The sequence below is a fragment of the Cloeon dipterum genome, chromosome 4 (assembly GCF_949628265.1).
Source record: "Cloeon dipterum chromosome 4, ieCloDipt1.1, whole genome shotgun sequence".
In the NCBI taxonomy this organism is placed as follows: domain Eukaryota; kingdom Metazoa; phylum Arthropoda; class Insecta; order Ephemeroptera; family Baetidae; genus Cloeon; species Cloeon dipterum.
Genome location: NC_088789.1, coordinates 1,280,405 through 1,292,223, shown reverse-complemented (window position 1 = coordinate 1,292,223; position 11,819 = coordinate 1,280,405). Strand labels below are relative to the sequence as shown.

The following is an 11,819-nucleotide window of genomic DNA, read 5'->3' as shown; positions in this document are numbered from 1 at the left end:
AACAAAATACGAGACTCAGGAACCCGTCTTTTTCGTCCCTTATATTAAAATAGCGATTTTAATTTGAGGTTGCGGCATCTGTTGACAATACATTATCAAAAATAAATTGCAGTTTTCGTGCATTATCCAAGAAGCACTCTGATAAATTGTGTCGCAACTAACCTCTTTTATCAAATAAAACGCATCACCAAATCTCGGGTTTGAGCCATCAGAATTGCAAAAATTGCACACCATTTGGCTCGTCTAAACCTCTCCTAGACAGCCAACGGGTTTTGGGGTGATCACCTACCTCACCAACCCCAATTTCTGCTTTTTTTTCTACCTCTGGAACTTTGTGCCACCCAAATCTCGGGTTGTAGTGGTCCTATTTACAAAAAATACGTACCGTTTGACTAGTTTTTGAGTGAACTAAGTAGCTGAATGGGTTTAAAGAGGGCAATTACTCGTCAACGTCGTGCCAATATGTGTTGAAACAGACGAAAAAATTCTAAATTTCCCGTTATTGAGGGGGTTAAATGGGGGTTAGTGGGTCTCGTACCCCTTTAGTGAAAAAAACGCCATTCCAAATTTTAAAGTTTTTAACTAAATTTTTTTGTACTCCACAAAATGGCTATGAAAAAAATAAAAAATTTCATTATTTTCAATTTCAAATTCAAGTTTTAAATTAAAAATCAATTTTATGACCTTGACCTTTGACCTACCACTTTAAGATCAATATAAAAGTTGACTGCCTTGTTGAGACGAGCTAAACGGTTCTTTATTTTTTGTTCTAGAACCACCCTGAGCAAAGTTACAAAGTATTCAAAATTCCCAGATTTTGACCTTCAAACACCCGAAAAAATTAGAAAGTCAGAGTTTTCTCAACTATTTTCTCGGTCAATTAAGGCTAAGTTTGTGCAAAAAAAATTTTCTTCAAAATCCATTGATCCCTGGACAAAAATTTGTTGCTTTTCTCCTTTTTCAGATTTTTGCAAATTACCCAAATTACACCTTTTGTCAGTATCTATAAGCTAAATTAAAATTGTCCTTTATTTGAATATAGATGTCACTAGTGATGCAAAATTGAACGTCACCCCATGTAATTCGACCCAAATTTTTGATTGGTGGAATAAAATCGTTTTGCGTCAAAAGTGCATATTTACCATTTGCACGATTCACCTTTTGACAGATGTACCATTTGTTCGCTGACGCACAATGCATATTTACTTTTTTTTCCCGGACGCGTAACACTATGAGGAAAATGCCGAACAAATCACGAGATATAGAGCAGTTCAGAGCCTATAAGTCCGCATTCCGCAAATTAATAAAAAATAAAATAATCTTCCAGCAGAGGAAGAATCAAGACTTTGTGGAAAAAGAATAACAAGATTTTGTACAAACATATATTTTTATTGTACAAATGAAAATGGCTTTGCTTTTAACACAAAAAATGTATTCAATAATCTTGAAAAAAAAAATCAAATGATAACTGTAATTATCCTGGCTTAACTAATAAAGAAATTCATATTGAACCGAATTGGCTCGGAAAACGCAATTATGAATGCCAATAAAAAAACGATTTAAAGAGCCGAGGGTGAAAGTGTTACCCGGCAAGAAATTGGATATCTGAGGACATCTGAGGCTGTTCAAAAGTAAATCTTCTTTAGGATATCCAATTCCTTGCTGGGATAAGTTTGATACTATATGAACACACTGCAACTCAGGGGTGAGAAAATGACACTGCGCTGCAGTGAATTAACGAAACAAAAATAAATATGTCACCAGTACTATAGTTTTCAAACAATGAACTGCAAGAATTGAAAAAAACAATTCCATCTAGAAATAAATGGCAGTCTAAATAAAGAACATGGGATGGTCCTTGGTGAAACTGCTCATTAAGTCATTCAACTTTACGCTCTCATCCTTCAAAGCCTTCTCATCCTTCACGTCAATGGTAAGCTTCCTGCAAAGAACATTATTTTTTTTTAATAATTGGGTTTTGATAAAAAAAACTAACAGACTCACGCCTCCGTGTAGTATTCTTTGGCGCGGGTTGCGGCGTGGTGGGCATAGTAGGTTGGCGCTGGGTAGGACACGCTGCGGTTGCACCTCGCATACAGGTGGCACAGGTTAAAGGTGAGCTGCTCCACCTCGTCCTCATTCATGTTGGCGTCGTCGTACAGCATCTTGTACTTGGTCGGCCGAGATGTGCCCTGAATATTTTGATTTTTAATCCGCGAGGGGCATTTTCTTATTGGGAAATTAATACCTGGATGCTCTGGTGGCTGACGAGGTAGAAGTCCATGTCCCTCGGGTGCGTGATGGTGTTGTCCACCACGAAACCAGCAGGCACGTTTCCATTCCTATCAGCCATCGAGTCACCTTCCTTAGGAAAGAACCTGGTGTGGTGCCGCTTCTGAACCACGAGGAAGGTGATTCTTGGCATGTAAGTCAGCCCAATCTTCATTGCCGCCCTACGAATGGCTGTAAGTTCAGCGCGAAGAACCTTTGTGGACAAACAGCCGTGAAAAATATGACATCAAATGTATAATTCAAAGTCAGTACTGTTTCGAACTGGCTGTCGCCGACGCCGTCTCTGTAGTAGATGATGCGACTGGGGTAGGTCCCACCGTTCTTGGCTGCGAAGAACTTGAGGTGTTTCAACACGACGTCCTCCATATCCAGAATTATCTCTATGCCTGGAGGCTGCAGCCGCCACTGCATGCTGAACTTGAACACGTCCTCCTTGTCATGGCTCGCAGTCACCTGACCAAATCGAAATTATTATTATTAAGAACAAAAATTCTATTTTGCGCTTTTCATATGTTATAAATCAGTATAGTACCATGTTACGAACTGCAAAGCTTTTCGATTAAAAAATAAAACTTACAGCTGCAATAGAAGGTACCGACTTGCTGTCTGGAGGAGGGTGCGTGACGTCAGCTCCCATGATCATCACGTTGTCATTGAAACAGGGAGACCTAAACATAAACAAACGGTTTTATTATACAAATTTATAATTTCATGAGGGAAGAAAAGTACCTGCTGTTTTCATGAATGGCGTGGGTCTTGCCGTCAAGTTTAGTATTGATTTTCAGCAGGATATTCGGCACGATTAACTGGTTCTTTTCATTGTTTTCTAATATCTTTTCCAACGTTTCGGACTTCAAACACTGCGTTATGATTTTCTTCTTCATCTCAAGAATGTGCTTCACCACAGCTACAAAGAATTAAATTTCCATTAAAAATAATTTTTACGAATAAATTGCTGTTACCGTGCGGATCTATTCCACCAATACTATCAGGAATGATGACGACAAGAAGGTCATAAGGATATTCTTGACCTTCAAGGCAATTTCTCAGTTCATTCGCTGTGTTGCAGTTTACCCTCAAGAAATCCACTCTTTTGAAAATCAAATGGACGTTCAAACCAGTCGAAACAAACTTATCTTTTAGTGATCTTTAAAATAGGAAAAATTTTTTGTATCTTATTGGAGAACATTTTGATACTTTACATCAACATTGATTACAGTTGTCAAAAATAATCCCAAGACGAAAGCAGCAAACATCAATATGTGATTAGAACTTACGATAACTTTTTAAAAACTTTTTGGTTGCTGAGGTCGAGGATGGCCCATTTCTGCACTTCCTTGGCAACCGTCTTGAACTGGTAGTCCATCCGCCACGCGCCGTTCCTCACCCTGACAGGATAGTCGGCTCTGTACTTTAGGGCGGGTGGGTTTAGCACCCTGCCTTCAACCTGGGTCATCTGTGGCTCCACTTTGATATCGAATTCGCGCAAACACAGGCTGTTCGTCAAATCCAGGCTGTCAAACTGCACCACAGTAAAATTAGTCTTAAATATTTTAAAGAGCGTCTTTGACGAAGTTTCCATGCTCACCAATCGATTTTAGGTCGGAAGAAATGTCCACTCTACCTAATTTGACCCTCAAGAATCGATTGGTGTGCTTAGAAAATCCGTCAAAGTGGTCTTCAAATCATATGAAATCAGACTCACGGCTTCCATGATCTTCTCTTTGCGATCTTTAGGCTTGGTGACCGCCGCTCTGACCATATTGCTTGTCTGCACCTCATTCAGTTTTTTTATTGAGACTTGCTTCGGCATAACTTTGCACAACTAAAAGAGGTCAAAGTGGGGTTTAGTTAAGAGGGAATGACACACTTGGATTACTCGCCTCCATGGGCACAAAGATGTTCCTGTCCTTGCTTCCTACGTGCAGACAGGGCCAATGGGGATGCCGGATCTCGTACCTTTTTTCAGTTTTATAGTACTCGGCTACCGTAACCTGTCTTTTCTGCCCATTTGGAGTATCTAGGTAAAACCTACGAATGGCATATTATCAAATAAAAGCCGAAAAATAGAGAAAGTTGGATTTACCTTTGGCGTGAAGGAGCTTGGACAACGTCATTCACCCGATAAACTCTCTTCGAGTTGGCCAAGTGCGGGATCTTGTACTCAACCTTCAGACCTAAATATTCAATAATCATTGGAAAAGTGTTGTTTTCACCACAAGGGAATAAAACCTTTGAGATAGTTGCGTAGCTGCCCGTCTATTTTCCCGCTGTGTCTGGAGCCATATTGGTATTCTCTCTCAGGGTTGTAACGCTGCCTTCGGTTCCACTTATTATTTGTTCCCAGATCGGCTACCAGGTCGCGTACCGACTGTTCACGTGGGAAGCCTTTGTGGGCAACTGCAAATGCGGTTTAAAAATTTCAGTTAGTACAAATACAGACTGCTTGACCGAAATAACTTCAAGCTTAGCATAATAACGGTTTTACACAGTTTTGTAATTCTTTTAACATATATCAAATTAGTTGGATGCTCTTTTCTTTGGAGTTTGAAGGTTTTTCGACTCATTCCTGAATCGAATTAAAGGAAGTCTATTCTTGGAAGGTTGGTGAAGTCCGTCCTTGACGAAATTGTCGAGTACACCAATCGATTCCTAAGGTATACGAGTTAGGTTTGGCGGTCGGAAGTTCAGCGTGATGTTCCTAATGTAATCCCAAAAACACGTTCGCCTTGCATTACAAACATCAAGCGAAATTCCCGGTCGGAAAAGTGAACCACAACGAACTTAATTCGAACCTTAAGAATCGATTGGTGTTAAACTAAATTTTAAATTTACAGAAAAATCACATTCTCTTATTAAATAATTACCGTCGACATTAAGTAGGAGCATGTTGTCGCCAATTGAGGCACTTTGGAAGACACCGTGCCACAGATCAAACCCGTCACCCAGGTCAATTGGGTCGCGAGGTAGGTGATAAAAACTGCGGCCGACTTGAAGCAGACTGCAGAAACCAATCAATGCATATTTTTCTCAAAATTGATAACAATGCAAACCTGGTCATGCCGGAGTTGCGCAGGATGACGTCGATGGCCTGGATGGCCAGGTGGGGGAACTGAACCGTGTTTTTGTTGTTGAAAAACCTGCCAATTTCTTTGAGACGGACCGTTTGCACCTCTTTCACTGTGATCCGCAGTTTGGCAGTTTCAGCTTCACCATTCATATTGAAACGATCGTCATTTCGCACATTCACGTCTCGTGTTTCCTGAATGAGGTTCAAATTAATCAGTATCATCTAACTCAACAGTTATTTAAGAACGGAAGAAAGAAATCGAAAATATTTAATTTCATTTTTGACAGAGTCCATTGTTTCCTGACTGACGTTAGATAATCGAATCACGCGGACAATTTGACATGACGTGCCGAAAATATAAATTTGCCAGTAGCACGCCAGTGGCCAAACGACAGAGAGAATAACATTCTGACGTAACGCTGGCCTTGCACCTCACACGCTCAGATCGACACCGACTAAAAACGCCGCAGCAACACGCAGTACAGTTGATTGAAGGTTGAAGGACACATTTACCGGTTCAGTGTGACAAATGGGAATAGGACAAGATTCCGGTTTCCTGTCTTGGAATATGCTATGTAACACACAGTCACATTTCCAACGATTTTCAGCACGACCTGCATGAATCAATCGATTGACACCATCAAAAATGAAATTCAAGGTGTATTTCAACAAATAAATACAAGTTAATATCAATACACTGCCTATTTCCAGTGTTTACCTGTCCATTAATCAATTTTGGTTGGCAGCTGAAGAGAAGCTTGCTGCCGTCGTACGCAGGATACCTTCCGGGCCACACCTCATGGCCAAATGCTAGAATTCCACGCCTGGAAATTCACAATAACAAATAACATTCACTTTTATTTTTATTTAAAAAACATACTTGAAGTATTTTTTGTGACATTCCTTCAGCGAGCCGTCCCTTTCGCTGATTAATTTCATGTCCACGTCGTATATTATAATGATGAGCAACGCGCCGTTCTGGACCCTGATTCGAAAATGATTGGATTCCACTTTCATTCTTTGGCCGCAACTTCCTTTTCCATTGCGAGCTGGAAACTGCCATGTTGCCAAAACACTGAAAATAAAAAAGCAGAGGTTAAAGCAGAATTCCAAATTCCCAAATTTAAAATATTTTTTGCTCTTTTTTTATCCCTGTCCTCTCGGACCGGGAAGGGCGCGCACTGCACTAACTCAAATGCTGAAACCCGGGTCCCAATAACACCGCGAACGGATAAATAAATTATATGTTAGTTTTATTTGTTTATTGCTCGACAGAACGTTGATCTCAGCTTTAAAGTTAATTACAGCCTGAAAAACCCGGAATGTTGGTTTATCAGTAACACCGCCTTCAACTTGAATAATTCAATGATGATTTTTTTTTTGTATAAAATTTGCTCAAAATCAGGTCGAAAAAAATAAATGTTTAAGATATTTTAGATTTTCTATATGTGAAGCCAAATAATAAATTTTGACTAGTGCTGTGAAGGGAATTTTTTTTTAGGAAATCGTAAATTTTTTACAGGTGCAAAACAGACGGTCCATCAGCCGATCTAGACGGGTATTTTGTAACATAAATATGCCTACTCTACAACAACTTTGCATTTTCCGAAGTCCTGCATAAAGGTTATTGTAAATTAATAATTTTGTAGTAGTGAATAATAATATGAGCAGTTATTTGCGAGATTGGAGGTCGATTGGACGCGATTTTTCAGCGTTGAAATTTGTAGGTGGCAGTCATATTTGCTTAAAGTACTTGTTAATAGATGATGAAATTCCAAATTTGAAGCTCGGCAATGGGGGCGTTCCCTATTTTTTCGGTATCTCAAAAATACCCAAAAAACGAATTCTGTAAATGAATTGTAAACTGCAACTCTTGACTGCGTTGAGTTATCACCTTGAAACTTTCACTGCCCAACCTAGTTTTTGATCCTGAACAACTTTTGCGTTTACAAAAAATTCGCAGGTCGAAGGTCAAGGTCACCTTTTGCGACCTTTTTTAGAAAATTCAAAATTAAGGGATGATAGCCCCCTACGATTTTTTTGGGGTTCAGGGCTGAAATGTAGCACGTGAAATTCTGCACAAGCACACCAAGTTTCATAGGTGCAATCGCGATAGTTTTGCTGCAATTCGAGTTTGAAGTTTGAAAACCTGCTCGAGGCCGCTTGACCGCGCATGCACTTTGAGCGGCGAGTTCGCCTCTCGTTAGTAAAGTTGATGTTTTTCGCATTTCACTTGCTTAGAAACACTAATGGGGCCTAGGGTAGACCAAGGAAGGTTGAAATCGCCCTTCAGGGTCTGTCCCTGACGTGACCCTGAGATACAAAATTTCGAAAATTTCCAATTTCATCGAGATTGGTGTCTTTTTATAGGTTTTCGCCACTGTACAGCTCAAATTTACAGCCAAAACTGCCGAATGACAATCCTGAAACCAGCTCTTGAAATAATTGTGGTAGCCACTCATCCAGACGTGATGTGTAAATACTGTAAATTTTGAAATCTTAAATTTATGAATATTACGAAAGTTCATGATATGTGTTGATAATAAAGGATCTTATGCGTAATACTATGAAAAATGTTATTAAATGCACTGGCAAATACGCTAATTTTAAAAACTAAAAAATTTTGTTTCTCTACTTTTTTAAGAAAAATTGATTTGTTATTGCTCTATATACATTTTTTAACTTTTGTTAGTATAAAAACGATCGTTAATTTTAACACTCAATATGAACTTTGTGTGTACAAAACAGAAGAGTCGTATCATAAATAAAAGATTTCAAAATTTGACCATATTTAACATCTGGATAGATGGTTAATACCACAATTATTTCAAGAGCTGGTTTCAGGATTGTCATTCGGCAGTTTTGGCTGTAAATTTGAGCTGTACAGTGGCGAAAACCTATAAAAAGACACCAATCTCGATGAAATTGGAAATTTTCGAAATTTTGTATCTCAGGGTCACGTCAGGGACAGACCCTGAAGGGCGATTTCAACCTTCCTTGGTCTACCCTAGGCCCCATTAGTGTTTCTAAGCAAGTGAAATGCGAAAAACATCAACTTTACTAACGAGAGGCGAACTCGCCGCTCAAAGTGCATGCGCGGTCAAGCGGCCTCGAGCAGGTTTTCAAACTTCAAACTCGAATTGCAGCAAAACTATCGCGATTGCACCTATGAAACTTGGTGTGCTTGTGCAGAATTTCACGTGCTACATTTCAGCCCTGAACCCCAAAAAAATCGTAGGGGGCTATCATCCCTTAATTTTGAATTTTCTAAAAAAGGTCGCAAAAGGTGACCTTGACCTTCGACCTGCGAATTTTTTGTAAACGCAAAAGTTGTTCAGGATCAAAAACTAGGTTGGGCAGTGAAAGTTTCAAGGTGATAACTCAACGCAGTCAAGAGTTGCAGTTTACAATTCATTTACAGAATTCGTTTTTTGGGTATTTTTGAGATACCGAAAAAATAGGGAACGCCCCCATTGCCGAGCTTCAAATTTGGAATTTCATCATCTATTAACAAGTACTTTAAGCAAATATGACTGCCACCTACAAATTTCAACGCTGAAAAATCGCGTCCAATGGACCTCCAATCTCGCAAATAACTGCTAACTGCTCATATACATTTGATTTTTTTAATTTAAATTTTTTTCAACTTCAAGTAAACTGGAAAAGGGTCTATTTTTGAATAAACACTGCATTTCGCGGTAAGAGACAAACCTGCTGGTGCCCTCGGGCGTCGGCGTCTGGCTGGGAGGTGGCCCGGTGGGCATCGGGGGCTGGCTGCTGGCCCTCGGCGTTGGAGGCTGGTGGGCCCTCTGTGGAGGCGGCGCCGCTGCCTGTGTGAAACTGGGCTGCGGCGGGCCCATGCCGCCGGCCTGGACGGGTCTGTCACCGATCCGCAATTGAGCAATTGGTGGGTATTCTTGCGAGTCATTTCGCTCTTGCTGGCCGCGGCCTAACCAGAAGTTGTCATTTTGATTTTGAAAACCTTTGCATTAATAAATAAAATTTGCATACCGCGTCGACGACCCCTTTCTCCACCTCTTCCTCTGCCTCTGCCACCCATGTAAACCTTTTCAGACAAAACTTAAACGAAATAAGTGAGCTGAGAGATGGATGGGTAACGATGTCTCGTCTCTGCGGTCTCTGTTACTCTCTTCTCTATCTGTGGCTCTGCGCTGGGACTGCTAGGCGGGGGCGTGTATTATACGGCAACACAACAATGAAGGAAAACGGCAACGCTGCTGGGCCTATGTGAAAGCGCGGCAAGCGGCAAAATCGAACTCTAGGGAAAAGGTCAAATTCCTTCATAACTGGCGGATATTTAAACTTTTTAAACAAGCTGGAAAAGCCAAAGCCACGCCGCTTTCGTCTTTAGTTATTCTTAATTCTTACACGGTACATATATACGTGTCTCTCTCGTTACTGTTGCAGCACAACTGGCAACAGGCCCGCCAACGCCAAATAAATAATATATTTTAACCCTCTCTCTAACAATAAATAATTTTTGAGAGTTTTTTTCAATAATCAAAGCGCGCCATCCAATGGTACATTGTTTTATCCATATTTTAATATTTTTAGGGTGATTTTTAAAGGCCCACTTTGACGAAAATTTTGAGCACACGAATCGATTCCTGAGGGTCAAATTAGGTAAATTTGATATTTTTACCGACCAAAAAGTTCAGCGTGACGTGCGTAGCACTCGCGGAACCTTTTTTTGCCGCCAAATAATATGAACCTTTTTTGCGCGAACTACGCATGCGTCAGATCTGGTGGGGCGGCCGGCCAGCAGACGCACATTATTTTCTCTCGCCGCTCGCCTGCTGACAAGATGCGAAGCACATTTATTTCCCCCTCTTCATCTTCGTCGGCTGGCCGGCCGCCCCACCAGGTCTGACGCATGCGTAGTTCGCGCAAAAAAGGTTCATATTATTTGGCGGCAAAAAAAGGTTCCACGAGTGCTACGCACGTCACGCTGAACTTTTTGGTCGGAAAAAATATCAAATTTACCTAATTCGACCCTCAGGAATCGATTCGTGTGCTCAAAATCTTCGTCAAAGTGGGCCTTTAATTTGAAGTATTAGACAAACCATTTACGTACTATACATATAATAGCATTTGTAAATTTTGTAAATATCAAACATTATATATTAATTGACCGCAGTTGCATAAACCCTAAGTGTTTGAAGCCGCCAACAGATGGCGCAACCACAGACTTTCTTGAAAAAGTTTGTTTGAAGCTGTTTTAAGGCATTTCCGCTGCGATTTCAGACTCAATCTAGCTATTTTACATTCTTCAATTAATTTGCTTTATTTTCACGTGCTGAAAACCAAAATCGGTTCAGCCATTCGCCGTAGAAACGTTGGAAAATATTTTTTATTTCAAAAAATACTCATGCCGCATCGGCTGCTGCAGGGCTTGTGCAGAGGCGAGTGGGGAGCAAAAGTAACCTGTTGTACAGGTTGCGTGCGCCGACAGGCAGTCCCCATAGCACCATATATTTATCCCATAAAAGTATGGGTGCCGAAAACTGTAAGTAAGGCGGAAAGTGTGTTTCCATACATTATAAAATAAAGCGTATCCAATCCCGTCTTTCCAGTTCCGGAAAAAATTATTCCGGTTAATTGTTGTTCTTGTTTCATGCAACTATTTAGAAAAGATCCTGTCCGGTCCTGTTCCGGATAAAATATTTCCAGTTCCGTGTGAAAAACTGGAAAAAAACTGATTCCGGTTCTTGGGATTATTAGGATTCGCAAAAAATCGTATTTTCCTAAAAAACCCACAGTATTGCAAAAACACTGTTTTTGCGGGTTTTATGGTATTTTTGCAGATGTTCATATGCGTTTTGACAAAATTGAATATTTTTTATGGGAATTAAAGTTTGTGGATGTAATTTTATCCAATCTTTTCCCATTTAGTTAACAAATAGGATTTAGCTTAAAATATTTTAACGTTTCGCAGAGGTTAATTCTTGGTTAAACACGTAATTTATTAAAAGAGAGGTTTTTTATTATAGTTCCAAAAATTTTGAAAATTAAACAAAAAGAAGGTTGAAATAATTAAAAAAATCAAAGTGTATTCTAGAATTTGCTTTTGAAAATTAGAAAAAGTGTTTAAAAGTAGTCCCATGACAATTACGAACTTTGCAGGCGGAAAACTTCATAGAGATAGAATATTTGTTCACGAGTAAATGCTCTTGAAAGATGGAAAAAAGTAGAAAATTTTCAAAAATCGTTTTTTTGCAATTCCATATCTCGATTTTTAACCATCAGGCTTTCAAAAACTAAACACAATTGAACTAGACCCGACCTCCCTCGAGCAGCTGAAGGATTTAGAGGTGCTTTACTGTGACCGGAATTCTCACGAATCCGGTCACGTGATCAGTTATTGGTTGGCAAAAACAGAACATTATGGTGTTCACGCCGCCGAGGCGTGAAACGCTGGCATTTACCCTCCAGCCAA

The 11,819-nt window shown here is 39.9% G+C and overlaps 1 protein-coding gene across 1 annotated transcript; it reads right to left on the bottom strand.

Annotated features, from left to right (window-relative positions):
* Nucleotides 1–1,559: 1,559 nt before the first annotated feature.
* Nucleotides 1,560–9,238, bottom strand: LOC135943928 (protein argonaute-2-like). The gene is made up of 17 exons (XM_065490598.1): nucleotides 9,074–9,238; nucleotides 6,243–6,437; nucleotides 6,081–6,186; nucleotides 5,346–5,554; nucleotides 5,160–5,293; nucleotides 4,525–4,692; nucleotides 4,379–4,469; nucleotides 4,176–4,323; nucleotides 3,998–4,117; nucleotides 3,570–3,814; nucleotides 3,255–3,439; nucleotides 3,022–3,199; nucleotides 2,870–2,960; nucleotides 2,545–2,745; nucleotides 2,249–2,485; nucleotides 2,005–2,192; nucleotides 1,560–1,942 (listed from the first exon to the last, which is right to left on the bottom strand). Exons 1-17 carry the CDS (start codon nucleotides 9,220–9,222, stop codon nucleotides 1,834–1,836), a joined length of 2,754 nt encoding a protein of 917 aa, XP_065346670.1. The 5' UTR covers nucleotides 9,223–9,238; the 3' UTR covers nucleotides 1,560–1,833.
* Nucleotides 9,239–11,819: the final 2,581 nt, after the last annotated feature.

Bases quoted from the DNA above. Each gene is read 5' to 3' on its own strand.
- LOC135943928 (XM_065490598.1), bottom strand. From the start codon at position 9,222: ATGGGCCCGCCGCAGCCCAGTTTCACACAGGCAGCGGCGCCGCCTCCA. The intron at 3,815-3,997 runs GTGAGTCTGATT...ACTGTGGTGCAG, and splicing joins AAGAGAAGATCATGGAAGCC to TTTGACAGCCTGGATTTGAC. The intron at 2,961-3,021 runs GTACTTTTCTTC...GTTTATGTTTAG, and splicing joins GCCATTCATGAAAACAGCAG to GTCTCCCTGTTTCAATGACA.